This window comes from Canis lupus, chromosome 5, assembly GCF_048164855.1.
Source record: "Canis lupus baileyi chromosome 5, mCanLup2.hap1, whole genome shotgun sequence".
Lineage (NCBI taxonomy): Eukaryota > Metazoa > Chordata > Mammalia > Carnivora > Canidae > Canis > Canis lupus.
Window position 1 is genome coordinate 82,813,286 of NC_132842.1, and position 26,816 is coordinate 82,840,101.

General features: G+C 57.0%; 1 protein-coding gene across 1 annotated transcript; it reads right to left on the reverse strand.

Annotated features, from left to right (window-relative positions):
• Positions 1-760: 760 nt before the first annotated feature.
• On the reverse strand, positions 761-15,179 carry EFHD2 (EF-hand domain family member D2). Its single transcript, XM_072828247.1, has 4 exons — positions 14,813-15,179; positions 3,069-3,216; positions 2,233-2,367; positions 761-1,157 (listed from the first exon to the last, which is right to left on the reverse strand). Exons 1-4 carry the CDS (start codon positions 15,121-15,123, stop codon positions 1,026-1,028), a joined length of 726 nt encoding a protein of 241 aa, XP_072684348.1. The 5' UTR covers positions 15,124-15,179; the 3' UTR covers positions 761-1,025.
• Positions 15,180-26,816: the final 11,637 nt, after the last annotated feature.

Sequence of the window (26,816 nt, forward strand, 5' to 3'; positions counted from 1 at the left end):
GTGAGCACACTGGGAGCTGCGTGGGACCGGGCTGGTGGCGCAGGCTGGGCCGCAGCCCGTCTGGGGAGGGGCACAGGGAGGGCTGGGGTCCCCATGCTTCCTCAGCGGGTGGGGGGACGGGACACGTCCCATCGCTGCTGACGAGGCGGTGCACGTCACTCGGGGAAGGATGGCGCGAAGGGGCCGAGCGAGGCCCCTGGTCCCCACCGCCTGGTCCGCGCAAACCACTTAAAGCACTTCTTGGACGCGTCCCGGGGATCGGAGCCGGGCGCTGGTTCCTTCCCTGCGAAGGGGCCAATCCCTCGTCCCCACCCTGCTCTCCCTGGACCCCCGGAGCGGCCTTCCCTCCCACGATGCCTGGCATGGCCGGCAGAGCGGGGGCCCGTGAGGTAGATTGGCACAGCTGCCCCCCACCCTGCCTGGCTGGGGTCCCCACGTGAGCGTCCTGGGTCCCTTTGCCAAAAGAGAAGCATGCTGCCCCCACTGCACCCCACACCCCCACAAGCGGGAGGAGGCAGGGCTGGAGAGAACAGGTGGGGTGGGGAGCCCCCAGTGCCTCTGATGAGCCCCTTAGGTCCCGCTCTGCTGCAGAGCTGGAGCCCCCCCAGTTCTCGCTGTCCGCCCTCCCCCTGTCTTGGAAGCGGCTGGGGGGCCCCAGGACAGGCGGCCTGTGGGCGGGGAGGAAGGGAGTGTATGGAGGGCGGGCACCCCGGGGTTGGGGGGGCCAGGGCCAGGAGCCGGGCGGGCAGAGGGGCGGCCGGGGGGCGAGAGACACGCAGGGATGGCGGGGGAGGGCCGGCAAGGAGCCCGCGCTTGCACCCGGCCTCGGGAACAGCGTGGGGAGCAGGGGCCGGGCCGCCTGGGGCACCCCTCAGCTGGCTCCGTTCACAGACTTTGTAGGTTTTCAGTACGGTCCCTTCGACAGAGCCCAGGATCAGGCTTGGCCTCCAGTCTGCCCGCCCCTGCTGGCTGGGCGCCGGGGTGGGGGGCCGGGCGGGGGCCGGGGGTCAGGCCGCAGCCCCTTGCTACTTGAACGTGGACTGCAGCTCCTTGAAGGCTGCCTTCCGCTGCTTCATCTCCTCCGCCTGCTTCTTCCTCTCCTCCTGCTCCGCCTTGATCTCCTCTTCGAAGCGGCTGGACACGTTGATGGCCTGCACCTGCAGTGGGCAGGGGCGCGGGGGGCGGTCAGGGAGGGGTCTGCGCCGCCTCTGGGCTCTCCGGCCCACCCTGCGGCCCTCCGCCTGCCGGCCCCTGCACCGCTCTCGCCTCTCACTAGCTCTGGCCCCGGCCCAGGTGCTTCACTGGCCTCTCTGAGCCTTAGTTTTCTGCTCAGGGCTGCGGCTCAGTAACAGACTCGTGGATTCGCTGCGTGGACTGCAAGCTGGAACGTGCATTCGGTAGCTGCTGCCTAGAGTGAGTCCCCTGTGGGAGCTTTGATGTTGCTCTTTTTTTAAGAAAAATTTATTTATTGGAGGGGATTGGAGAGCACGAGTTGGGGGAGCAGCAGAGGGAGGAGAGGAAGCAGCAGGCTTCCCGCTGAGCTGGGAGCTGGACGCAGGGCTCGATCCCAGGACCCTGAGGTCATGACCTGAGCCCAAGGCAGATGCTTAACAGACTGAGCCACCCGGGTGGCCCCTCATGTTGCCATTCTTATCCTGTTTCCTGTCCTGGGACGCCCAGCTGCAAACTAGGTCCCACTGATAAGCCCGGGCACATCCCATCAACCCCAGAAGCTGAGGCTGGGGGGCGGGGGCGGCCTTCAGAAGGACTGTTCCTGGCCAACACGGGCAGAGGGAGAAGCAGGGAAAAGCAGGTGTCCCGGGAGGTCAGAACCCAGGAGCTGCCCCGAGCTGTGCTGCACCAGGAGCAGGATGCCCGTGCGGGTGGGCGCCTCTGGGGGCCACACGCCCTGCAGGCTGGGGCTGGCGGTGCTGGGGTCCCTGTGAGGCCTGGGAGTAGCACCGACCGTGCTTCTGGGCCTGCTCCGCCATCCTGTGGGCCGCCCTTCAAGGACCGGCCCTCTGGGGGTCGTGGTTCTGGGTGCCCCAGGGCGGCACTGAGTGGTCCGTGTCTGCTCTTCATGCTACACACCCTGCACGCGCCGTGGGGATCACAGCCCGGATGGAAGGGGTCAGCGCCCCCGTCTCCAGTCTCAGCAGGGACCACGGACCCTTGAGCCAACCCGCGTCCTTGAGGTGGGGTCAAGGCGCCCCCCACCCTCCGGCTCCTCACCTTGGCCTCAAAGAAGCTCTTGGCCCCCTTGACGCCCTCGGTGGAGACATCGATCTCGGAGAGGCGGGCGAGCACGTGCAGCCCGCTGTCCTCCTGCAGCTCCCCGGCCGCCGCCTTGCGGAAGATCAGGAGGAACTGCGGCAGGGAGAGAAGCACGGTGTCAGGGAGGAGCCAGAGGTCAGGGCTCGGGTGGCCCATCCGTACAGCGGGAGACAAGGCGACCCACCTCCTGCTCTCCCAGGGGCTCCCGCAGGCAGGAGCGAGGAGCACCCTCCCCACCGAGTCCTACAGGTACAGGATTGTGGAGGACGCAGAGACAAGGGAAAGCCCTGCCCCGGATCTCAGCAGCAGAGAGTGGCGGACGAAGGGTCTGTCCCGACTCCAGAGCATCACCTTGCACCCTCCTGGACTCGTCCTCCCCAGCACCTTTCTCCTGCCCTGTCCCCTCTGTGCGTCTTGCTCCTTCTTCCAGGGAGGACACCCCTGTCATTCGCCCTAGGCTGCCTGGGATCCAGTCCCGTTATCCGGCTGTGAGCCCCCATTTCCTCCTGCACAGAACAGGCTTGCTCACGGCTCCTGTCCCTGGGAGTCCAGAGACCGAGCCCCGGAGGGTGAAGCCACCCAGCGCAGAGCCTGGCCCCTCTCAAACGCAGTGCCTGTCGCTCCCTCCACCTGTCCCCTCTTCTCCTGAGTCTCAGCATTTCACTCTCTGGGCGTCTCCCCTCTACACTCCACACCCCGTGGAGCCCTCCAGGGTCAGGGATCCACAAGTCACTCAGGTGCTGACCATGTGCAGGAACAGATGCCCCCCGTCCCCCCACAGGGAGCGGGCTCACCTCCCGGAAGCTGAGCTTGCTGTCGAAATCCTCATCCACCTCCTTGATCATGTTTTTCAGGCCCAGGTGGGTCTGCGGGGCTCCGAGCTTCTCCATCATCAGCTTCAGCTCCATCAGGTCGATGAAGCCATCCCGGCCGGCGTCGTACCTGTGGCAGCAAAGGCAGAGGCTAAGGACATCCCGACACCTCACACCTGACCGGCCAGAGCGCCCTAGGCCGGACGGCAAGGAGCCCGTCACCCTGGAAGGGACCTCTGTCTAGGTGAAGTCCTGGGGTGTAGTTACTGCTTGGTTACCTCTGATGACGAGGAACTCCCCACCTGGCCTGCAGCCTCTTACATGCTAACCTTTGGGCAAGGAAGAGGCGTAAGGAAGCTGAAGCCACAGCCTCCCTGTACTAAATGGGCTGGGAACCAGCAGGGAGAACTAATTCACGATACCACCGGGGTACGGGGTCGGGTGTGGGGGTGGGGGTGACAGGCTCTGACGTGGTCTTCTCCAGGGCCGCCTGGCATCTCTCCCCCACTCCTGTCTCCGCCCAGAAAGCAGAGGGTAGTACGTGTTGCAGGGCAGGGCCACAGCAAGGAGGTCAGAGGAGGGAGGTCCACTTCCAGAAGGCCTGGGGTCACTTCAGGGACTGGCTTGCACTGGACGGGGCTGGGACAGCGATTCGGTGATAAAAGTGTGTCTGCACGTTGCAGGTCTCTCTGTCCCCAGCAGATACGGGGACAGCACGTGTCTAAATGCGCCTCCCAGTTGGCCTCCTTGTGGTCAGAGCCTGGGCCGGAGACGGCCTCGGGGCTCGGTCCCCCCCCCCCCTCCCTGGGCCTGTCAGCATGACGGATGTGGGCTCTTATCAGGCTCACGAGCACCTGCCCTGACCGCCTCCCCGTGGGTGGTGGGAGAGGAGTGGCCTCAGGGCTAAAAGGGGCTTTTCAGGGGCCTAAGAAGCTTGGGTCACCCCAGGCCTCAAGCTGCCTGTGTGAGAGCGACAGAGGGGCCCGAGCTGCAGAAACCGACGGCCCGGTCTTGGGGCCCCTGCGTAAACACACATCTCGTTTCTGCCCCCTCCTCGCGGCCCCCCACTTCCCTGCCCCCCTCTAGTTATATATAAGCCCCGCACGGCCTTGAGCACCTCACAGAAGCCACCTTTTGAAATCTGCCTTTGTAACAGGATCTTTACCCACTTCACTGCACCCAGTCCCCGTAAGAACCTTACTGTATAGTGGAGGCTCAGAGGGGTTCAGTGACCTGCCCAAGGTCACGGGGCAGGAAAGGAAGGGGGTGGGAGCCCAGCTCCTAAACCTGCCCATCTGCGCCCAGCCGCTTCCAGGTGTCCCGGGGCTGCCAGCAGAAGGGTGTCTGCCCGGGAGCACCGCGCCGCGTGTTGGTGCAAGGGGTATAAATAGTTCACAGACGAGTCCGTGGTTGGAAGTGACGCACAAGGGGTTCTGGGAACCCTGCAGGGAACACAGGGTCCTGAAGCCTTTTCCCCCATGGGGTTGGAGGGGTGCAGAGCGGGGCAGATGGGCCACAGGTCCCCTCGTCGGGAGGTGCCGGGGCTGCGGTGGGAGCCGATGTGAGCACTTGTGTAGACGGCTGCAGGCCTCAGAGGGTCAGGCAGGTCTACACCCGCTCCAGGCTCCGCCTCGGGCTGGGGGGGCCCTGTGGGCCGCACGGCAGAGGCCCCTCCTTCCACGTCGAGTCTGGGAAGGGGCTGGCTGGCGTGGCCCCTAGGGACCGGTCCCAGAGCCATCCCAGTGAGGGCGCCAGGCGTTCCTGGGCCAAGCGGGGCCGGAGCAGACTGCCTGGGTCCCCGCAGCCCCTGCCACCCGAGCCCCCAGCAGAGTGTGATGGGGACTCTCAGGCCAGGGCACCGTGGGGGCGGGCTGAACTTCTCCACGGCATGCACGGAGCACAGTGCCCAGCACTGGGGTCGGGGGACCCCAGAACTGGCAGCTTGACGATCGCTATAATGAGCCTCGTCTCCTTTATGAAGCACCTACTATGTGCCAGGCATTTTTCCTTCACGACCTCTGTGCTCAGCAATCCTGGGAGGTCGGGATTATTTCCCCATGTGACCTCGCTGTAGGGGTGAGGGCGCTGGCCTGGGGGCCGGCTGGCCACGGACTCACACCCCACCCCCGTGCTTCCCACACTGCTCTCTGCCCCACCTGCCTCTCCCGAGCCCCAGCTTCCTTTACTGCCCGCGTCTGTGGGTTTCCCCCGCAGCTGGGGGTGGCTTGCTTTCAGAGGAAGTAGAGATAGGATGTCCGAACTTGGACAGAGACCTTGGCTCTCTATTTGTTGGTCTCTGGCGGCTGCCAGGCCCGGCTGGGCTGTAGCTTTATCCGCGGCTTGAACTGCTGCCTGCATCAATCACAGGTCAATCAATTATTGGGTCTGGGCTCTCTCCCGGGCGGGCTCTGGCCCCCAGGGGGGCAATGCAGGGGCTGGTCCCAGTGCCAGCAGATCAACTGCCAAGGGGGGGCAACAGAGGTCAGGAAGGGGCCAGGTGCTGGGGTGGGAGTGGGTCCCTCAAAGGAGGAGACACTAGCGGGGTGAGGGAGGCCCTGTTCCCACAAGGCTCCTGGGGAGCAGCCATCTACTACATGCCCTGGGCTCGGGGGCCACTGGATCAGCCAGGTGCCCGGCGTGGATGTGACTGAAGATGACCTTGAAGGTTCTGCGCTCACATCAACTCTGCTGCGACTGGCTGGGGTCCAAACTCCAGATCTGCCACTTGGCTGGCTGACCCTGGTCAAGTCACCTGACCCCACGAGCCCCAGCTTCCCCATTTACATCATGCTCCTCAAAGGACCCACCTTGGGGCGGAAGCAAAGATTAAGAGACAAGCCACGTAGGTCCCTAGCACAGAGCCTGGCCCACGGCAATAACACCCCCCACACCCCATCACCAGTGATAATAAATAGAAGCGTTATCATCACTATCTACCTTTAGGATTAGAGATTAAATGAGATGATGAACATAAAATGCCCAGTACACAACAGGTGCTTAAAGCCTACTAATTTCATGATAATAGTGACCACTGAGAACTTTCTGTGGGCCAGACACTAAGTCCTTTGTGCATATAACGTAAAAACAGTGCTGAAAAGAATGATAATGGTAAAAAATACAAGGGCTTCGCCCTTGGGTGCCAGGCCTGATGGTGCACGGCTGCGAGGAAATGCCTGCTGTAGCCTGGTCTGGAGGCAGGGCGTGGGCAAGATGATCCAGGGCGGCCCCCAGCATCTCCCCCTCCTCCGAGGCTCCCTCTGCTTCCCCCACTAGGCCTGATTCAGAGACTCTGCCACGTGGGGAGGTGGAAAGACAGCAGGACAGAGCCTTCCGCTCTCTTGCTGGGCGGAGGGAGAGGAGCCTCAGCCCTGGATTACTCTGTTCCTCCTCTCACGGGAAGGAAGTGACAAGGTGTGCGCGCGTGGGGCGGGGCTGTCACCGTGCCACCAGCAGGTGGATGACTGGCAACACAGGAGATGCCTCGGCTGGGAGACCCTCTCATCCATCGGCTCTCTCCCTGAGCTGGAACTAAGATCCGCGCACAAGATCTGTCCACGCAGCTCGTCCACCTGCTTTGTTATGTGGGTGAAAACGGGGCCCAGAGGCGGTGGCAACCAGCCTCGGGTCACACAGCCCAAGAAGCTGGAGACGCTCCTTCTTCCTGCCTGTCTGCTTCCTTCTTCCTCCTGGTCCCGTGGAGGGTCCTGCATTCCCAAGCTCGCGGGGCTGGGGGACGCTGGGTCGGGAGCCCGGCCTGGGGCCTGCCTGGGAGGGCCAATTCCACTGGGCACGAAGGGCAACAAAGCTCACGGGCTGGAAGCTCAGCACTTTTCTCCGGGGCTGGAGGGAGGCTGCTGCACCTGGCACCGCGCCCACATTCCTCATGCCTCCCCCCGCCCCCCCCGAATAGTTCTCGACTATGGGCAGGGCTCGGCAGCTGCGGCCCCGGATGCTGGTGGCCAAATCCGTCCCATGTGCCCCGAGAGTGGAGCGGCCGCCACCCAGGCGGACTTTGCCCCTTTGGGCTGGGCTGCTGGCTGCACCTCCTCCCCTTGGTTCTGATAACCAGGCGTCGGGGTGTCGGGGTGGCGGCTGGGGCAGTGGTGGCCAGGGCAGCTCCTACAGCCTGCAGGATCAACGCCCTGTTTCATAACAATATTAGCCTTCGTGGCTACTCTCCGCTGAGCACTTATTATGCACCAGGCACTACGCCAAGTGTCCCGCATCAGAGCCCCACAAGAACCCTGCGGAGTGGGCACAAATATCCCCGTGTCACAGATGAGGCAATGGAGGCGGCGCAGGGAGGAAGTGACTTGGCCAAGGCCACAGCTGACAAGGCCACAGCTGGGATCCAAACCCAGGTCTCATGGAGCACACATGCTGTCAGCTACTGAGCTACGTCCTGAGGCCCACACACCCTGTACTAGAGATTCTCAGGTCGGGGGGAGGGGGCCATGGATATTCGTGAAGGTCACATCCCTAATGCAGTTCCCCTGATTGTGTGTTGAATACCTCTGAGCACAGGGAGCTCACTGCTTCGCTTAAGGCAGCCCATGTGTGTTGGCTCTGGAACTGTCTAGTACAGGGTTGTTCCTCGTGCACGAGCCTCGCCACCCGTCAGCTGTGCTGTGGAGTCTGATGGCAGCGTGTGGAGTTAGCACAGCCGCTGCATAGGGACGAGGTGAGAGCACAGCGGACCCCAACTCTGTCCCTTCTGCTTCATGTCCCAGGTCTTTGCAGGGGTCCCCTCTGGCCATGGGAGTCCCCAGGAGGATAAACAGCGGGGGAGGGTGGTGTTTGTGGACCAAGGATCCCCCAGGCCCTCCTGGCTTTGGTCTTGGCATTCACAGAGCTGGTCCTCCTGCAGCCTGTCTCCCCCGGTGGCTCCCAGGCCTCTGCATTCTTTGTCCTATGAAACAGGAAGGCATGGCAGGTCCCTTGGGGCAGGAAAGTTCTGGACTGCAGAGAAATTCTGGCCTTGCTTGCTGTGACAGCCAGCTTGGCCCTGCCCGTCCCCCTGGGCGGGTGGCCACCCCCATGCTCTGACAACTGCTCATCGGGTCCTGCACGCCCCCACCCCCAGGCTGCCTGACTCATGCAGGGAAAGCCCAGCCTCTCACCACTTCCTCCAGTCCTATTTGCAGAATCGGACACTGGATCCGTGGCCATGTCAGCCCAGGAGAGGGTGCACGGGTGTGCGTGTGTGTGTGCGCACACGTGTGGCTCGCGGCTCTCCCACAGCTTTTCAGTAAGTCTAAGGATCAAGGGGGAGCCCCCCAGGCCGACGGCAATCTGCTGGGCGCTGTCAGGGCTTAGGACCTCCCAATCTCGGGTTCGACCAGCCCAGGAGGGCATCTCCCTGGGCTCGTAGTGTCAGCGGTGGGTGCCCGGCCAGCTCTCCCTGCACTGCCCCCTTCCTGCCTGCCCTTAGTAATACTTATTGTTACAACAGTGATTGCAGAGAACATTCACTGAGTGTCTGATCCAACCTTGGGTTCATTATTCAACCGAATCTTCCTCTCACCGCCCAGACTTAAGTAACCTGCCTTCCCCGAAGGGACACCGCAGGCAAGTGGCCGGAGACAGCTATGGGGGCCTAGTGCTTCTTAGGCTGGAGTGTTAAAATAAATCAGATTCCCATCCAGGAGACCCTGGGGGTGGAGGGAGCTGCACTTCTAAGAAGCAGATGCTGCCCTATTTGGGTCCCCTGGGACCATGGGACTTGGAGGCAGGCAGACCCAAGTTCAAATGCTGTCCCCCCCACCCCGTCCCCCCTTCCTAGCTGTGTGACGCTGGACAGGGGCCGGAACTGCTCTGAGACCCAGCGTTCTCATCTGCGACAGGAGGGGTGAGGAGCTCACAGGATGCCATAAAAGGATTAAATAAGAGACAAAGTGCCCAGGATGGGGTAGGGGCCAGCGCCCGTCCCCGTCACGTGAGGCTCTCCATGCGGCTCGGGAACCCCAGGCCTGGCTCCCCTTGAGCTGCACCCTTCTGGCACAGGACACTTGCTTCTCTGCAGTCCTTGAAAAGCGGAAGTCAGCCAAGGAGAAGGCTGCTCAGCAGTCAGAGGGAACTAGCTGCTGGAGGGAGGGGGGACTGTCCACATGGCCTCCTCCTCCTCCTCCTCCTCCTCCACAACCTCCTCCTCCTCCTCCTCCAACCTCCTCCTCCTCCTCCTCCACCCGCCTGGGCTGGCCTTGCAAATGGGCCTCCCCTGAGGCGGCAGGGCCTGGTCTCCCAGAGCCTCTGGACTATGGGAGGAGAAGTCGGTCAGGAAGGTGCAGGCCAAAGGGGAACCAAAAGTTGCTCGGGCGGGGGTGGGGTGGGGGGGAAGGTGACTCAGAATCAGAAGAGAAGTAGGAAGAGCAGAGGGTGAGTAGCGAGTACGGGCAATCCTCCCTCCCCAGGCCAGGTTCCTGGCAGCTGCAGGTGGAAGGACCCAACCTCTATACCTCCTCCCCAGAGGGCTTCCCCTCCTGAGGCTCCAAGAGCGCCCCCTGCCCTGCCCCGTCCATAAACACAGCCCCCTTGGCCTCTGGAGGGAGCTCCCTGCAGGCAGACCTGCTTCTGTTCCTGCCCCTGCCACTTCTTAACCTTAGGTACATGACTCAACCTCCTTAAGCCTCAGTCTCTTCATCTGACAAATGGGGACAACATTAACCCACCTCACTGTGCTGCTGTGGGCAACCGGACCTGGTGGCTCCACGTAACGAGGAGAGGGCGTAGAGGCAGGGGCCTGGCTGCGGAGAGTGCACCCTCGGGCATCCCTCGTGAGAGCGCTGGGGCCTCATGCAGGCATAAAGAAATGGGAACTTCCATCTCTAGGCCCACAGGCCCATCGTCTCTACCCCCCGAGACCCCTCTACACCACTGCTTTTCATGAGACTTAAAGTCTGAGGGTGAGAACTTTATTCTTCCCTTGCTTCTCTAGATCTTGTGCACAGCAGACACCTAATGTGTGCTGGATGAATGATGAAATGAATAGATTTTATGTTTTCCAAAAGCTCACAGGCCGGACACGATGGTGGGTTCTTTACAAAGGGCCAGGACTCCTTAAACTGAATCCTCAGAACTTTCCCAGGCAGGGTCTCCAGCCCGGGGTGAGGCCGCAAAGCTGAGCACCCCGCCCGGAGTCGCCCAGCTGCACCGCAGCAGACGGGCACTGGAGTCCCAGTTTTGAATCACTCCAGAGCTGCTGTTTGCTCTCTCCTTTCTCCTGCCACCTGCCTTCCACGTAATTAAGTGATAATGAATTCGTTTCCCCATTTTGGTTATTTATCAGAGCCACATGTAGCTGGCAATCAAGAGAGCCTATTCTGCAGGAGAAAAGCGGGGGGTTCTCATGCTGGGTCCCCAACACTCCAGCCCGAAGTGTGAGGCTGTCGCCCGCCCGGCAGCTCTCTAGGGGGTAAGTGGAGGCAGCCGGTAGCTTTTGCGGAACACCCTCCACGCGAGCCCAGACAACCACCGCCAGGCCCGGGGAGGCGGGTGACAGGAACTTCACGGTACTTAACTGTGCCAAGCACCGGGTTAAACACTTCACAACGGCCCTGCGAGGCGGGTGCTATTATTCTCCTTACTTCAGGGGGAGGAACCGAGGCCCAGAAAGCTCAAGTGCCTTGTCCCCGGCCTGCAGCTGGGATTCCAGCCCAGGGCTGCAGACTCCGAAGGCCCTGCTCTTAGCTATCGTGCCATACCGTCCTCCAGGGAGGATGCTGGGGGGCTGCTGTGAGGGACGGGGTCTGAGGAGACCTGTGGGAGGAGGAGCGAAGGGAGAAGAGGGGAGGGCACAGGCATCCAGAAGGAGAGGGAAGGCTGCCTCTCTGACGCAAGGGGTCATGAGATGGAGCGTCTGGGGACAAGGCTGGCCAAGCAGGGAACTAGGGCATCTTCCTCAGATTCCATGGCAGGTTCAGAATTACGTGGCCGCCTACCTCTAGGGCAGGTCTCGGCTTCCAAAACCCCACAGAGCCCCACACAGGCTGCCACCAGCCCAGAGGTGGGCCCCCTGGAGGCTCTGTGGGGTCACACCATTCCTGCTTTGGCCGGAAGGTTCCAGAGGCAGCCCTGAATGGATGGGTGGAGAGAGGTGGGGAGAGGGGTGAGTGGTGCTAGCCTGAGGCCTCCCAAGGGAGGGAGGCCTGAGAATCCAGGCTCCATGGAGGCAGGACCTCCGTGTGCTGCACGTTGCCAGAGCCCTATAGGCGTCACCTTCTCCCAGCCCCGCCCGGGGGGCAGGAGCCACTAGCCTCAGTGCAGAGACAAGGATGCTCTGGGTTAGCTACTGGGAACTTCCCCATGACCCTAAGCAAGTCACCACACCTTTCTGGGTCTTGGCTGCCTTTTCTTTTCAGATTTTATCCATTTATTTGAGGGAGGGAGGGAGAGAGAGGGAGAGAGAGAGGGAGAGAGAGAGGGAGAGAGAGAGGGAGAGCGAGCATAGGAGCAGGGGCAGAGGTAGAAGCAGGCCTCCGCCCATCAGGGAATCCTACTTGGGGCTCGATCCCAGGACCTGGAGATCAGAACCCGAGCCGAAGGTAGATGCTTAACCCACAGAGCCACCCAGGTGCCCCTCAGCTGCCTTTTCTGTAAAATGGGGAGAAAGGCTGGAGGTCCCTCCCGGCGGGAACCTGCGAGGCTGGATCATGAGGTCAGTGATGGTGGACAGCCCGTCTTGCTTCCCTCAATCCCCTTGGATCCTCCTCCTACTTCCCTCCTCAGGAAGGATCTGCTGATAGACACTGAACAGAAGAACCGGAGGAACCAGAAGACCCTGGAAGAAGGCAGTCTGTCATCCAGAAGGGTTCAGGGCCCGCAGACATAAGGTCGCTGCTGCACACAGCCTGCTCCTCTTACAGACGCAAAGACTTAGGGAGGGAGGGCGGACACACGAGGCTGTTCGGAGGCAGAGCCGGGACAGAAGACGGGGCTCTCCAGCTCCTGCCTTCCCAGGAAGGCCAGCTCCCAGTTCCCTGTGACCTCTCTAGCTCCTGTACTCTGCTCCCAGGAGGGCCGGGGAGCTGGAGACCCGGGGTGGGGGGGTCCTCTCAGCAGGGCTGCGCTTGGACCCGGGAGGTGGGGCCCCCCCTAGGACAGCAGAAGCGGAACAAGGGTTTTGTCGACCCGACAGCCTGTGTGTTGGCTGTTCACAGGCCGGACTCGGCGGGGCTGGGCTCGGCTGGCACAGTGAAGCCTTGTTTCCTTGAATACAAAACCTGCAGCTTTCTGTCCTGGCCAGGGCCCCCGGCGGGCGGCACTTCCTTCCCTAAAAGTCCAGCTCCCTGGCCCCTTCCTGCCCCCCACCCCTTCCAACACAGCAAGCAGCAGCAGGGCCAAGAGAGGGCCTGCAGGGGGTGGTGGAAGGGGTTCAGCTCCCCCCGGACTTCATCTTGTCAAACTAACACCAAAGCAGCTTCTTTAGAAAGTGAGTTTGCTCGCAAATGCAGCTTCCAGGCCATTCCTCTGGTCCTGCGCCCCTTCTGACCAAACTGCAGCCTCCCAAGTCCCTTCTTGTTCGGGGTGCAGGGCTTCTCCCAAACAGCTCTCTACGTTTTTTTTTTTTTTTTCTTCTTTCTTTTGGTGGGGTGTTGGAATGCTGTGGGAACGCAAGACAAGGGGGATTCTGGGAGAAAGACATGGGCCAGTGGCGGGTCCGCAAGGTGGAAAATCAGCCATGAACACGGAAGGGGGTGTTGGTGAGGTACGTTTTCCCACATGGAAGCAGATGTCTGTGATGCAAAACCCAGGAGGGAGGAACACGGCTTTTGGAGTCACAGACCTGATTTCGGATCCTGGCTCCATCATTTTCTAGTCTTGGCGAGTTACTTAACTTGTCTGTGCCCAGACCGCCCAACTGTGCCCTGGTGATGATGACAGCTCTACGTCATGGGGATGCTGGGTGGAATCAAGGAGCTCTTATCAACGCAGGGATCACAGATGCATTTGAACCATCTCCCCTGCACTGCTTCCCCCACTCTGGGGGGAGGGCATGGGGCGGGCAGGCTCTACAAGGAAGTTCCAGACAGTGAAGCTGTCTATACCTAGCCCTGGGCTCAAGGAGCTTTCCATCAATTTGGGCTGGAATCCTGCTCTCCTGACGCTGACAGTCTTTGGTGGGGAAAGAAACTTTAGAACTCCCAACAAAGACCCTGGAGTCAAAAAGGCAGGGTCCTCAGGACCCAGGCACTTTCACAGAGAGGCCCAGAGGAGGGTTAAGGGCTCAGTTTCTCCCCAGACTGACCCTTGGGAAAGTACGGGGTTCCCACCATCCAGGTCTGGGAAACAAGACCCTCTTCCCCTGTGTGGTGGCCAAAGGCAGAAGCAGCAGCGATGCTGGGAAAGAGGCTTTCTCAAGCTGTGGGGTTGCAAAACACCCCCTCCCTGGGCTTCCTGCTTGGGCACACAGCACTATCCTGCCCTGTCCTCCTGCCTCAGCCAAGGCGGGTCAGCACCTCTCCACTCCGGACCATACCCCGGGGCTGTTCCCCCTCCAGGGGCCAGGGGCACGGGGATAGGCAACAAGAAGTGGGGAGGGTCCCAAAGGGAAGGAGGCCGAGAGCTTTTACACCCCACCCCCCATCGGCCCCCGCATAGCCTTGGTTGTGAAGTTTGGCTGCCCATTTCAGTCTCAGCTGCGTAGACTCAGGGATGGACCAGAAGGGGACCATTTAGTCCCTTCACAGAGATGTTAAGGTTTTTTGGGGAGGTGGGTGGGGAGGGCTGAGCCACAGGCCTGGGGGTGCCTGTCCAACCTGCTAAGGCACATTGTGTGGAATTACATGGAGGAAAAGGTAGGGGTGAGAGCAACCAGGCAAATTAGAGAGGGGGAGTTGGGCACCCCGTGTGGGAGGAAACAGGACACAGTGGGGGGAAGGACTGTGGGGAGGGGCAGTGACTGTAAAGCTGCTAGGGGGAGGTTAGGGCAAGAGGAGGGAGGAACTGTGTGTGGAAGGAGGAGGGGACTCAGCCCTGAAGGGAGGATGGGTGTAACATACCTGCAGAGCTGGTGGGGGCAGAGATGGAGGCATCCCTCCCCACCTGAGGGTCAAGGATTGGGGTCCTAACTAGGAGCGCGGATAGGGGTAGGGGTGGAAGGGTCTGGAGGGCCTTTGACCACAGTTTGCTAGCAGGTGCCAAACAGGGGGAAGCAGGTGGGGGGGGGGGGTTCTTTGCCCAGAACCTATGTTAAGGGGAACCTGACATAAGCAGAGAAAATGAAAGGACCCCAGTGAGAAGAATGGGCACGACACGGGGTGCAGGGAATGGTAACCTTTGCTGAGGCGCTGGGTGTGTGTGGATGTTTTTGACCAGGGTGTTGGGGTGGGGGTGGGGAATTCCAGCAGCTAGGGAGGGGCAGAGGCCACAGGGCCCCCAAATCTCAGGCTGTGTGGGCGTCTGGGGGAGGCGAGGGAAGCTTCACCACCGGGGCAGGGGTCCTAGGCCAGAGCTCCAGAATCTTCGGCCTCACGTGTATGGTGGTGGTGGGGGCTCGAGGGGGCTCGGGATGACCCGGGGGGCCGCGCGGTCCCCCACGCCGGGTGCGCGCGCAGGGGGCACCGGCCGCGTCTCGCGGTGCGGGGGGGGGGGTCGCCAGACTCGCCCCCGGGGGTGGGGGGGACGGACGAGGTCCTGGAGCCTCGTGACGAAATGGAAGGGGACGCGGGGTCGGGAGCCCCCTCCCGGGGCGCCGGGGTTCGGGGGCGGGGGGGGGGGCGGGCACTCACTGCTTGAACATCTTCTCCATGTCCTTGATCTGCTTCCTGGAGAACTCCTTGAACTCGGTGTAGGGGTTGAAGACGCGGCGGCTGGGCGACTGGGGCTCGCCGATGCCCTGGTTGAGGTCGGCGCGCCGCAGCAGCTTGGCGCTCAGCTCGCCGTCCGCGCTGCCCAGCGCCTCGGCCGCCTCGTCGGGCGCCCCGGCCGCCGCCGCCGCCGCCGCCCCGTTCAGCCCGGGCTGCTCCGGGGCCTCGGCGCCGCCCTCGTCCTCCAGCTGCAGCCGCCGGCTCAGCTTGCTGGCCAGCTCGTCCGTGGCCATGGTGGCCCGCGCGGCGCTCGCCCGGCCCGGCCCCTGCTCGCCGCGCGCCCGCACCGCCTCTGGCCGCGCTCTTCCTCTTCCTGACACTCCCCGCGCCCGGCGCCGCCCCCGGGGGTGGGACCTCGGCCCCGCGCGCGCCCCGCCCCGCCCCGCCCCGCGCGCCCCGCCCCCTGAGCGCCCCCCGTGCGCCCCCCGTGCGCCCCGCCCCGCGCGCCCCCCGTGCGCCCCGCCCCGTGCGCCCCCCCCCGCGCCCCGCCCCGCCCCCCGCGCGCGCCCCGGCTCCGCAGCCCCGGCCGGAGGGCGCGCACCCCGCCGCCACCCCCGTCGCGGACATCAGCCCCCTCCTCGGGGCTCGCCGTGGCCGCGGGGCCGCAGAGGTCGTGCTGGCGCCCCGGGAGCGCGGCGGGAAGGCGGGGGGACCCATCCCTTCAGTTCGGGTGCGGGTCGGGCCCGCCGAGGGACGCCGCCCCCCAACCCCTCCTCTGGAATACCCCCCGCGCCGCGGAGTCGTAATCCCGAGTCTGTGACACCCTGTCGGTTGCCATGGAGACGACTCGCGGTTAAACACCCGCGTTCTCAGTGAGGGTTGCAGGGTACGGAGGTGGATCCGTGCGCGGGGCCCCCGCCCGAGGCCCTAACTGCGGTGCAGCTGCGGCGGCTTTGCGAAAGGGCGGGCCCAGCGTGCGCGCGGGAGATCGGTTCCCGGAGGCGGGGGCGGGGCGGGGCGGGGGAGGGGGCCCAGCCGGGAGGGGGCTGCTGCTCGCCCCCGGGCCCGCCCGTCGTCACGGGGATGACTTCGCAGAATCGCGGCTGGGCCCCGGCCGTCCCCGGCCGTCCCCGGGGCCTCTGCGTTAGGGGAGCTGGCAGGGAGCTTTTGATGCTGCCATTTCGGGGCCCGACCCCGGCCCCAGGGGAGAGGGATCTCTCTCTGGGGTCTGGCGTGCCCACCTTAGAACTGCAAAGCTGGGCCCTGCAGCAGCAGGACCACTGAGGCAGGTGGGTGGGACTATGATACAGGTTCCCAGGCCCCAATCCAGACAGCCCTCCGCATGGGCCTCAGAAGGCCGCGTTTTAACAAGCACCCCGGGGAGTTCTGCTCACTGAAGTTTGAGAGTCTCTAATCTAGAGGGAGGACTGTGCTTTGTGCTGGGTCTCTAAAACGGTAGGACAAGGCTGAGGATCCCTGTGCAGAAACCGCTCTCACCAGTTGCAGAGAAAAGATGGATGTAGGGGCTTAACGACCCATGGTCTGCAGGCGGAGAGCACTTGAGAAGGTAAAGGCAGCAGGCAGCTAAGGGCTGATTTGCATAAGACGGGACCCCTCCTTGGCATCTGTCCCTTTGCCGTAGTTGGAGAATATTGCTGAATTAATTCAAAAGGTATGTGAAGAGAACAAAATTGAGAGAAATGCTTTAGGGTTCAGAAAATAGGATGTTTTCATTGACTTTTTTTTTTTTTTTTAGAGTGTTTTTGAGTCTAATAAAGACGCCCAGCTTAAGTGATGTGTTTCTGTTGTTTTCTTTTAAGGCTCAGAGTTACGTTTCTGCCGGTCTTGGGCAGTTTGCTTCAGCTTCTTGCAAAAGGCAGTTTTCAATATCACCCATGTGCGGGTTTGAAGGACCCAGTGGAAGTAAAATAGTCTGTTTTTTATTGAATGCAAAAGACTAGGGATGGGGTGTAGATTGAAACCTTAAAAAATCCTGTCTGCAGGGGCGCCTGGGTGGCTCAGTGGGTTAAGCGCCCCACTCTTGATTTTGGCTCAGGCCATGATCTCAGGATGCTGGGGTGGAGCCCTACATCGGGCTTCATGCTCGGTGCAGAGTCCTCTTGTCCCCCCTCCCTGCTCCTCCCCCTGCTTGTGTGCTCTCTCTCTCTCAAATAAATAAATAAAACTTAAAAAAAAAAAAAAAAGATTCTGTGTGCCGAGGCTCCGGGGTACCAGATTCTTAGCCTTCCTCACAAGTCGCTGATTACTTTGAAAGCTCTGGTGAACCTCCACCTGCCCCGATCTATGATTCATAATGTGTCTCCGTGAAACAGGGCTGCCTTCATTGTGATATGTTTTTGCATCTCCTTGATGTGGGAGCAAACTTTTAATAGTAATGAGATTATGTGGGAGTTTGCCTTCTTAAAAAACAACTTCACATGTGTGTGAAAACCAGATAGGTTTTGGTTTGTGTTACTCAGGTGGGCCATGTGTATCAGACTCCCCGGTTACTTACCCCTTTGGCTCGTACAAGCGGGCACAACCCTCGGGAGGCTGGGCAGGCCCCACGACGCAGCTGAGGAATTCTTGTTCATTAGCTATTGTGTCTTGTAAAAGGGGAACGGATCGCCCAGACCTTGCTGCTGTCATACTCATGCAGAGCTCAGGAAGTGCTGCCCACATGGGTGAGCCCTTTTAACACCTCTTGGGGGTGATTTTGCCACAGGTTCTCAAAGTTTTAGGCAGGGTGAGAGCTCATGATGCTCAGTTCTCTGTCTCCTCTCTGGGCCCCACCTGTAGACACAGCCGGTGATCTGCTCACACCTGAGATGCATGCAGTGTGGCGAGGGGGGCTCCATTCGACCTCTTTCCTCCTGAGACCGCTGGGCTTGAGGAAAGACATTTCTTCAGAAATGAAGTAGTGGAGCAGGAGAAGCAGGGACAGCCCAGGGACCTTCCAGGAACAGTTGCCTGTTCGATAGGGGGAATCATTTCTGAACGACTGGGAGTGCTGTGCCCCAAGCATGGATTTGGGCAGAAAGAAACGATCTGGACTGGTTACACATGACAGCATTTGGTCATGTGGAAAGAATGATCTTCAGGAAAAATCACACCCTCCGCAGAGGATTTTTACAGAGGCAGAGTGAGCCAGAGCCAATTCTGACAATATTCCAGCGGCAAGGGAGCTAGGCAGACTGAGTCACCATTGACTTATGTTTCTCTTCTTCCTCCCACATCGACTTGTGTAACTGTCTTTCGGGGAGGGGCAAAGTGATATTAAGAGAAACAACAGCACTTGGAAGAAGATGGAGTAGAAATGGGGAGGGCTGGGGAGGAGCTCTTGGGTTTTGGGGGCAGCGCGGAGTGGATATTGAGGGGCATTCCAGAGCCTCGCAGAACTGGGTGGTCCCTGAAGCCTGAGATGCTGGGGAGGGATTAGGGAGGCCGGCAGAGATAAAGTTGGCTGTAAACTGCAGCACTCACTTAGCACTTTATAAATACCAGCTCACTAATTAATCATCACAAACGCTCCGAAGGCACCAGGAAACCCCTGATGGATTGAAAAAGATAACAGAGGTCAAGGTTCAGAGATGGCCCAAATACTCATTTGAGTGATTTGGAGGAGCGAGGGCAGGGAATGGGGTCACAGCCTGGTTGGTCTCAAGGGCTTTCTCGCCTCCTACAAAGTCTGGAAGCTGCACACGGGGGACAGGGGGAGGAGGAACTGTTTGAAGCAGGTGCTCCTAGGGCTTCTGAGCAGGACATGGGTGTCGGGCACCAGCTGCAGGTAGACCCATTTGCAGGTCATTAGGACCCAAACTGTCTATCTGTAGGGCTCTCTCTTTGTGTGTGTGTGTGTGTGTGTGTGTGTGTGTGTGTTTTGGATGCCATCAATCTACTTGAAGACCAGGATCGATCAATCTACTTGAAGACCAAGATCGTCTTTCAGATTAGTTGCATATGCCCAACTGGGCAGGCTGGGAAAAAAAAGCTGAGCAGGTTTTCTGCTTCTGTGAAATCTCAGGCAGTTCAGTGTCCAAGTTTAAAACCTGACAGGCCTCAGTGTTAGCCCTATTTTAAACTCTTAAAATGTGTGTGTGCTTGTGTGTGTGTGTGTGTGTGTGTGTGTGTGTACCTTGTGGCTTCAGCCCCTGCAATGCTGCATGTGTAGAGCCTTCCTGGCCCCCTCCCAGAGAGGGTAGTAAGATGGGCAGCTGATTTCAACTTTCGTCCTACTCCCTGAGAGCGCGGTGAATCTACATCCAGGCAATCAAGACGTATTTATCAAGCGTTTGGGGCACCAGGCTCTGGTCCTGGAATTCTCCTGGTCGTGGGCAAAGGGTGGAGGGGTGGGAGGAGCAGCACTCGCCAGTTTGAAGAGTGGGAATTGCTGCGCCCCACGCTGAGGGGATAGAGAGGTAACAACTGGTATAACTGGACTGTAGCACTTACTACAAGTGCTGGGACTCAGCAGTTATTACAACCCACAGTAAAGCTTTTAAAAAAATATCTGACACCCTTTCCCCCTCCTCCCCACCCCTGAGACGACTTCCTGGAGGAAGGGGCCTGTCTCTGTCTGGGTCAGTGCCCAGCATGGTGCCTGGTCCAAGGTACTGCTGGAGAAATCATTGTTGAATGGCTGCATGATCTGCTCTGCCCGAGGGCTCGGGAGGGACTGGGTGTTTTCTCAGTGTCCCCTCTAGAGCATCCGGTGGCCCATTTTTCAGTCTCAAGGTCACTGCCAAGAAAAAGAAGCTGCTAAAATGACACTTCTTTGCACCCACATGACTCAACACGAAAGTTAACAGGAGCTCTTAAAAAACAAGCCTCTCAAGTGTCTGTCCCCTACTCCTCTGAGGACAGCGTCAGCGGCATCAGATAGGGTTTGGGCCCAGTAACCTGCTGGTCCTTGGGCATCAATGTGGCTCAGAGGTCATTTAGCAGTTCTCTGCTCAGCAGACAAGGTGGAAGAGGCACAGTGGAAGGGACAGATAAACACTGCATGTGACAGGGGAAACTTGAAAGGGAAATTGTAAAATTAGCACGGTGCAGACGTAGGCAACGTCAATGGAAGGAGAGAACAGAGTACCTAGGTCAGGGACACCTGACCTAAGGTATTAAAGGAGGCAGGTGACTCTTTCAGGAGGGGGCTAGTAAACCCAGATGCCCTGAGGAAAGGGTGTGTCCTGAAGATGTGCTTCTTTTAAGTTTGGTCCAGCCGGAGGCAGCAGACCTTCCGGACTCACTGGCAAAACTCCTTTCCGTTCAGACGCAGGGTTCCAATGGTGAGAGGTGGTGCGGTTTCGTGGTTAGGAGCCGGGTGTAAAAATTCCAGGGGCGTGACCTTGGGCAAGTGACTTTACCTTTCTATCTTCACTTGCATTGTCTATAAAATGGCAATAACTATCTCCTCCCAGAGCACTTGAGAGGATTAAATGAGAAAATTTATGGAAAGTACTTGGTGCAGGGTGTGGTGCATAGTAAGAGCTCAACATGCTCTCAGTGATGGAGGTGATGACAGTCTGACTTCCTGGGAGTCCTGCAGCAGGCAGAGGTCTTGCAGATACTAATAATCTAGTCTGGGTGAGAGTTTCACACAGGGATTGGCAAATATGGCCCACTGACTTTTTAAAAACAAGATTTTATTTACTTATTTATTTATTTCTTTATTTATCTATTTATTTGAGAGAGGGAGAGAGAGAGAGGGTGTGAATGGGAGGGGTAGAGAGAGAGGGAGAAGCCGACTCCTTGTTGATCATAGAGCTCTACACGGGGCTTGATCTCCTGGCCCTGAGATCATGACCTGAGCCCAAATCAAGAGTCGACGTTTAACCGACTGAGCCACCCAGCTGCTATTTCTATAAAGTTTTATTAGGACACAGCCATGTTCATTTGTTCAGATGTCATGCTGCAATGGCAGAGTTGACTGGTGGTGACAGAGATCCCATGGTCCCTGAAGTGAATGGCCCTTTGCAAGGAAACAGTTTTTACTGTCTGGCCCTTTACAGAAAAGGTTTGCCAATCCTATGCTCATTGAGTCATAAATAACCAGCTGGCTTCTGGACTTCCCTGAGGAAAGTGAAGTGTTAGAGCAGTTAAGAGTAAGAAGTCTGAGTTCCGACACTCTTGCTCTTGGGCAAGTTCCTTACCTACTCATCGTTTTCACAGGTGAAGCAGGAGTGATACACGTAGTGAGGACTAAGCAGGGTAACGTCTGGACTGTGCTTGGCACACTGAGCGTGTGATGGTTGGCAAGGACACCATAAAAAGTTTGCTATTATTAGCTATTAAACTTTAGCTGTTGAGAGGAACAAAGAAACTCTGCTGCATGCAGCTCTCTCTATAGAATGCCCAGCAGTAGTCCCATAGAAAACCCCAAAAGAGGATGTGATGAGCATCAAAGGTGAACTGTCCCACGCAACCTATCCAGTGAATTAATGATTCCAGTTCCTTTCCAGGAGAGCAGCAGATCAGAGCATGAAAGGGGAGCAAGAGTCAAGGCCATGAGGTCTAGCACAGTAACCTTAGTCCCTGGCACATAGTAGGTGCCCTGTATTTGTTGCCTGAATGAATGAAGACCGGTTTTCTAACTATAAAAATGATTTTTCGGTCAGAGAAATCAAGAAAACAACACCGCTTATAATCACACCAAAAATAATAAAATGTCCCGGAATATACTTAACCAAAGAAGTGAAAGACCTATATTCTGAAAATTATAAAACATTGAAGAAGGAAAATGAAGATGACACAAACAAATGGAGAGATATTCCATGCTCAGACTGGAAGAACAAATTTTGTCAAAATGTCCATGTTACCCCAAACGATCTACAGATTCAATGCAATGCCTATCATAACGCCAATGGCATTTTTCGCAAAACTAGAATAATACTAAAATGTCATGGAAAATTTTCAAAAGATCCTGAAAAGCCAAGGCAATATTGAGAGAGAAAAACAAGGCTGGAGGTAACACAATCCCAGATTTCACACTACATCACAAAGCTGTAGTAATCAAAACAGTATGGTAGGAAAACAGATCAAAAGACCAGAATAGAGGGCCCAGAAATAAACCCATGATTTTAGGGTCAATTAATCTATGACAAAGGAGGCAAGACTGTCCAGTGGGAAAAAGACAGTCTTTTCAACAAATGGTGTTAGAGAAACTGGACAGCTACATGCAAAAGAAAGAAACTAGACCACCTTTTAACACTCTACGCAAAAAATAAACTCAAAGTGGATTAAAGAGCTAAATGTGAGACCCGAAACCATAAAAATCCTAGAAGAGAGCACAGGCAGTAATTTCTCTGACATCTGCCATAGCAACATCTTTCTAGATACATCTCCCGAGGCAAGGACACAAAGGCAAAAGTAAATTATGGGACTACGTAAAAAGAAAGAGCTTCCGCACAGTGAAGGAAACAATCAACCAAACAAAAAGGTTACCTACCTGAATGGGAGAAGATATTCACAAATGACACACCTTTAAAGGGTTAGTATTCAAAATACATAAAGAACTTATGCAACTCAACACCAATAAATAAATAGATAAATAAATAAATAAATAAATAAATAAACAAACTATCCGATTAAAAAATGCAGAGGACCTGAATAGACATTTTTCCAAAGAAGACATCTGGCCAGCAGACACATGAAAAGATGCTCAACATCACTCATCCTCGGGGAGATGTAAATCAAAACCCAGATGAGACATCACTTGACACCTGTTAGAATGGCTAAAATCGAAAAGACAAGAAATGACAAGTATTGGTGAGGAGGAAAAGGAACCTTGGTACGCTGTGGGTGGGAATGCGAACCGCTGCAGCCACTGTGGAAAACAGGGTGGAGGTTCCACAAACACTTAAAAATAGAAACATCGCATTACCCAAAAATTCCACTGCTGAATATTTACCCAAAGAAAACAAAAACACTAATTTAAAAAAATATTAGTACCCGTGTGTTCCCTGCAGGGTTATTTACGATAGCCAAGACAGAGAAACAACCTAAGTGTCCACCGGAGATGAGTGGATAAGGAAGGTGTGGCATAAATAAATACACAACGGAATATTAGGCAGCCACCAAAAGGATGAGATCGTGGCATTTGACACAAGATGATAGACCTAGAGGGTGTTAAGCTAAGTGAAATAAGTCAGACCAAGACAGAGAAAAACCATACAGTTTCACTCACAAGCGAAATCCAAAACCATACAAATGAACAGACAGACAAAAAGCAGAATCAGACCTATAAGGTGGGGGAGGGGACGTGGCATTCCCAGGCTTCCAGTTAGGGACTGAATACGTCATGGGAGTACAGTCGGTGGTTTTGTGATAGTGATGTACGGGGACAGATGGCAGCTGCGCTTCCAGCAAACACAGCATAATGTATGGACTTGTCCCATCACCCTGTTGTACACCTGATACTGGTGTAACATTACGTGCCAACTTACTGAAAAATAAGTGATTTATCGGTCAAAGGGCACCTCTGATTTCTATGACGATCAGACCAGAGTCAGCTGGAAGATAAGATTACTGCCTCCAGCGTCTTAGGGTTTTAGGAAAGAAAGCAACATGCTACAGAGGAGAGGAGACTCGGGACAGAGGGCCCGCGAGTGCTTCCCACCACGGGCCGCAGGCCCAGGCCCACGGGTTCCTGAGGACACAAAACGTTTAGAGACAAAAGCGGGCACAGAGGGTCACGGATTGGGCCCGGATAACGGGAGGCCGAGCACACGGATGCAGGCGGCACGTCCTGATGGAAACGAGGCCAAGTCTGCCTTCCCCCGGCACCCCACCTGCTTCAGGGGGGGCCTCTGCGCGGAGAGGAGTGCACTAGCAGTAGCAGGGTTGGGGGGTTCCTCTCAGCGTTATCTCATCACTAGTGTAGTGCTCTCGTTCCTAAGACCTGGAAAAATTGGAAACCACTCCAGCTTACCAGGAGCACACTTTGGAACGCAGATCTGGAAGCTATTTTTTTCTGCAGACACTCATGACTCTGGTTTTCACAGCAGCAGGCACGGGCGGCTCCGCCAAGCTGCGAGAGAAGGGCATCTTATCTGCAAAGTCACGAATCCGAGAATCCAAACAGGCTACCGTTGGCAAGGGTGGAAGGCACTTGTTTGTCTTCGCTTCTCGGGGCATCAGAAGATCGGGAGGCTTTGGGGACTGCGGGTACCTTCTTGTACCTTGACCCCAACCCAGGGAAGGGTTGCTGGCAGCTTCTCAGAGCTACTAGTGGAGGCAGTGTCTTAATAAAGGCCCTTTTGGTTGCAAATAATAGGAAGTCAAACTAGTGGAAGCAAAAAAGGGGGGCATCTCTGGGGGAGAAAAGCCAGTTCCTGACTGTCCTGGCTCTTCAGCTTGGCTTATCCTTTGATTCTTTATGTTTTCTATTTCCTTTCAATAAACTCCCTTTCTGCTGAAGCGAGCCACGGGAGGTTTCTGTTGTTTGCAACTGAGGAATCTTGAGTGATACAAAGGATCCTAGTGGAACCCAAGGGTGGGCACTGAAACCGGCTCTCCCAAAGAAAGGAACCAGGAACCAGAAAGTCTCCAGGAATCAAAGTAATCAATCCGTGTCACTTGGAATGCCTTCTGCTTCAAATAACAGAAAGCTGACCGTGGGTAGATTGTAAAAATTTGGAGTTCTTCCCAAAATGACTCTGGCCACGTGACTCGCTTTGTTTGACGGGATATTAACAAACACAAGGCAGAGAGATTCAGGAAGTATTTGTGCTTTTGGGGGCTTATTCTCTTCTGCTGCTCCTAGGAACCCATGCCCACCACCCCTGAAAGAGCCTGGTCCAGCTTGCTTGGTGATGAGAGGCCGTGCCTCGCCGAGACAAACTGTCCCACCTGAGCCTCTCTAGACCAGAATTTCTCATTTTTGGTATTACTGACATTTTGGATCCCATAAGTTTTGTTGTGGGGAGCCTGTTCTGTGCACTCTAGCATCTTTGGCCTCTACCAACCAGGGGATTGGAGACCCTTGCCTCACCCAAGTTGTGACAACCAACACAGTGGCCAGACGTTGCCAAAGGTCACCTGGGAGGCATGGCTGCCCCTGGTTGAGAACCACCGCCTTGACCCAACTTGCCTACCAATGACTGGGCATGTAACTGAGGCCACCCTAAGCCATCCAGCCCCAGCCAAGCCAGCCCAGACTGGTACGAGGGTCATGGAATCATGGCTTGACCCATGAAGTCATGAGAAATAATAACTATTTCCATCACTAAGTTTTAGGTGCTTTGTTCCATAGCACAAACAGGTAGGTATACCTGGCTACAGTACCTTCAACAGGGATTTTACATGGTAAGAGGTACAGAGGGAGGCAGTTCAGAGCTCAGGGACGCTGCCAGGCACCTGCCAGGCCTTTGTCCTGAGCCCCATCATCCTTGGCAAAATGCTTTCTTCTAGTGAAGACTTTCCTCCCCCTCCTCCTCCTCTTCCTCCTCCTCCTCTTCCTCCTTCTTCTTCTTGATTTTATTTGTTCATTTGAGAGAGTGTGTGAGCTGGGGGGGGGGCGGCGGAGAGCTGGGGAAAGGAAAGAGAGTGGGAGAGAATCTCAAGTGGACTCTGCTGAGCATGGAGCCTGAACTCAGGACCCTGAGATCATGATCTGAGGTGAAACCAAGAGTCCAGCGCTTGACGGACTGAGCCATCCAGGTGCTCCAACACTTGTCTTCTGTTACAGGTCAGCCCTACCAAGGGCCTTCACTTACACATCATTGGCCCAAACTGAACAACGTGGCCAAGTCTAGCTGCAGGGGAGGCCGGGCAATCAAGGCGTTTAGGCTTCAGCCCATACAGCAGAGGAGGTGATGACTAAGGGGCTTGTAGTGGCCACTGCACCATCGGTCTGGGAGTCCTGATCTCCCATCTTTCCTGTGTATCTACACCACCCCCCCTTTTCTGAAGACTGGCTTTTGTTTCTCCGAGCGCACGTGGGGGAAATGGCCACCTCAGCCCTGGAGCTGCATCAAGACTCTCAGCTCCAGCGCCACGAACGACCTGGATGGCATCCCAGGGGCCAGCTTTCAGACGCCAAGGCCAAAGACACTATTAGTCGGGCTTGAGTTAGGAGAGGAAGCTGATTGGCCTGGTTTGGTTTGGGTGTACTGCTCAGCCAATCGGGTGTGCCCAAGACAACATAGGAGTTGGGGCAAACCTGACTGGTGGAGGGGGAAGGGGGCGAGGCTGAGGAGACCCCCTCCAAATAAATGATCTATACATAGTAGGAGGAGTGGAGAAGAGACATGGCCATCACGGGTTGTAATGTTGGTAGGATAAAAGTTGACATGCCCTTAGAAGACAGAAAATACAGTGGAGTCATACAGGTATTGTATTTGGCTTCTGCAAATGCAAATACACATGTTCGACCAACAAGAAACATCTTTTTCCAAGCGTGAGCCAGTTCCTCGAATGGCTGCCTAAGTGATCTTTTCTGGAGCTGGAGAAAAACTTGCTGTTTTGGACTTTGGGGCTATGCTACAGTGGAGGTAACACCATGTTCTTTATGGAAAATTTCCAGGGTTTTCAAAAGTATTTTTAAGGTCAGGTAATGGCTCACTTTTCCGACTTTAGATCCTGGCCCTCTGTAAGAGGTACCCTCAGCGGAATATCATGCAAAGAACTTTTCCTGTTTCCTTATAGTCTTTTTTTTTTTTTTTCCTTCTAGTCTTAATCAGTATAAAGAATCTGTTTGGTTTTAAAATAGCAAAATATTTTTATTGTGGCTTTTTAGAAATAAAAAAGATGATATTCACGACGGCTGGCTCTTCCTCCCATTGTGTTCGGCTGTCCTCGCCACACCAGAAAGGCAGCAGGGGGACAGGTGGATGGAGAGAGGACAGGACATGGGAGCAAGAAGAAGGAGGGTCTCTACATACCCCGTGATAAAGGGGTATGTCCACCTGGGCAGCATGTGGGTACTTGGGTCTGTCCTCTGGGACTGGCATTTGACCCCCTGGTGCAGCAGAATGGGCAGGATGGGATG

Coding starts and splice junctions, on each gene's coding strand:
- EFHD2 (XM_072828247.1), bottom strand. CDS start 15,123: ATGGCCACGGACGAGCTGGCCAGCAAGCTGAGCCGGCGGCTGCAGCTG. Junction 3,217..14,812: donor ATGGAGAAGATGTTCAAGCA/GTGAGTGCCCGC, acceptor TTGCTGCCACAG/GTACGACGCCGGCCGGGATG. Junction 1,158..2,232: donor AGAGCTTCTTTGAGGCCAAG/GTGAGGAGCCGG, acceptor TGCCCACTGCAG/GTGCAGGCCATCAACGTGTC.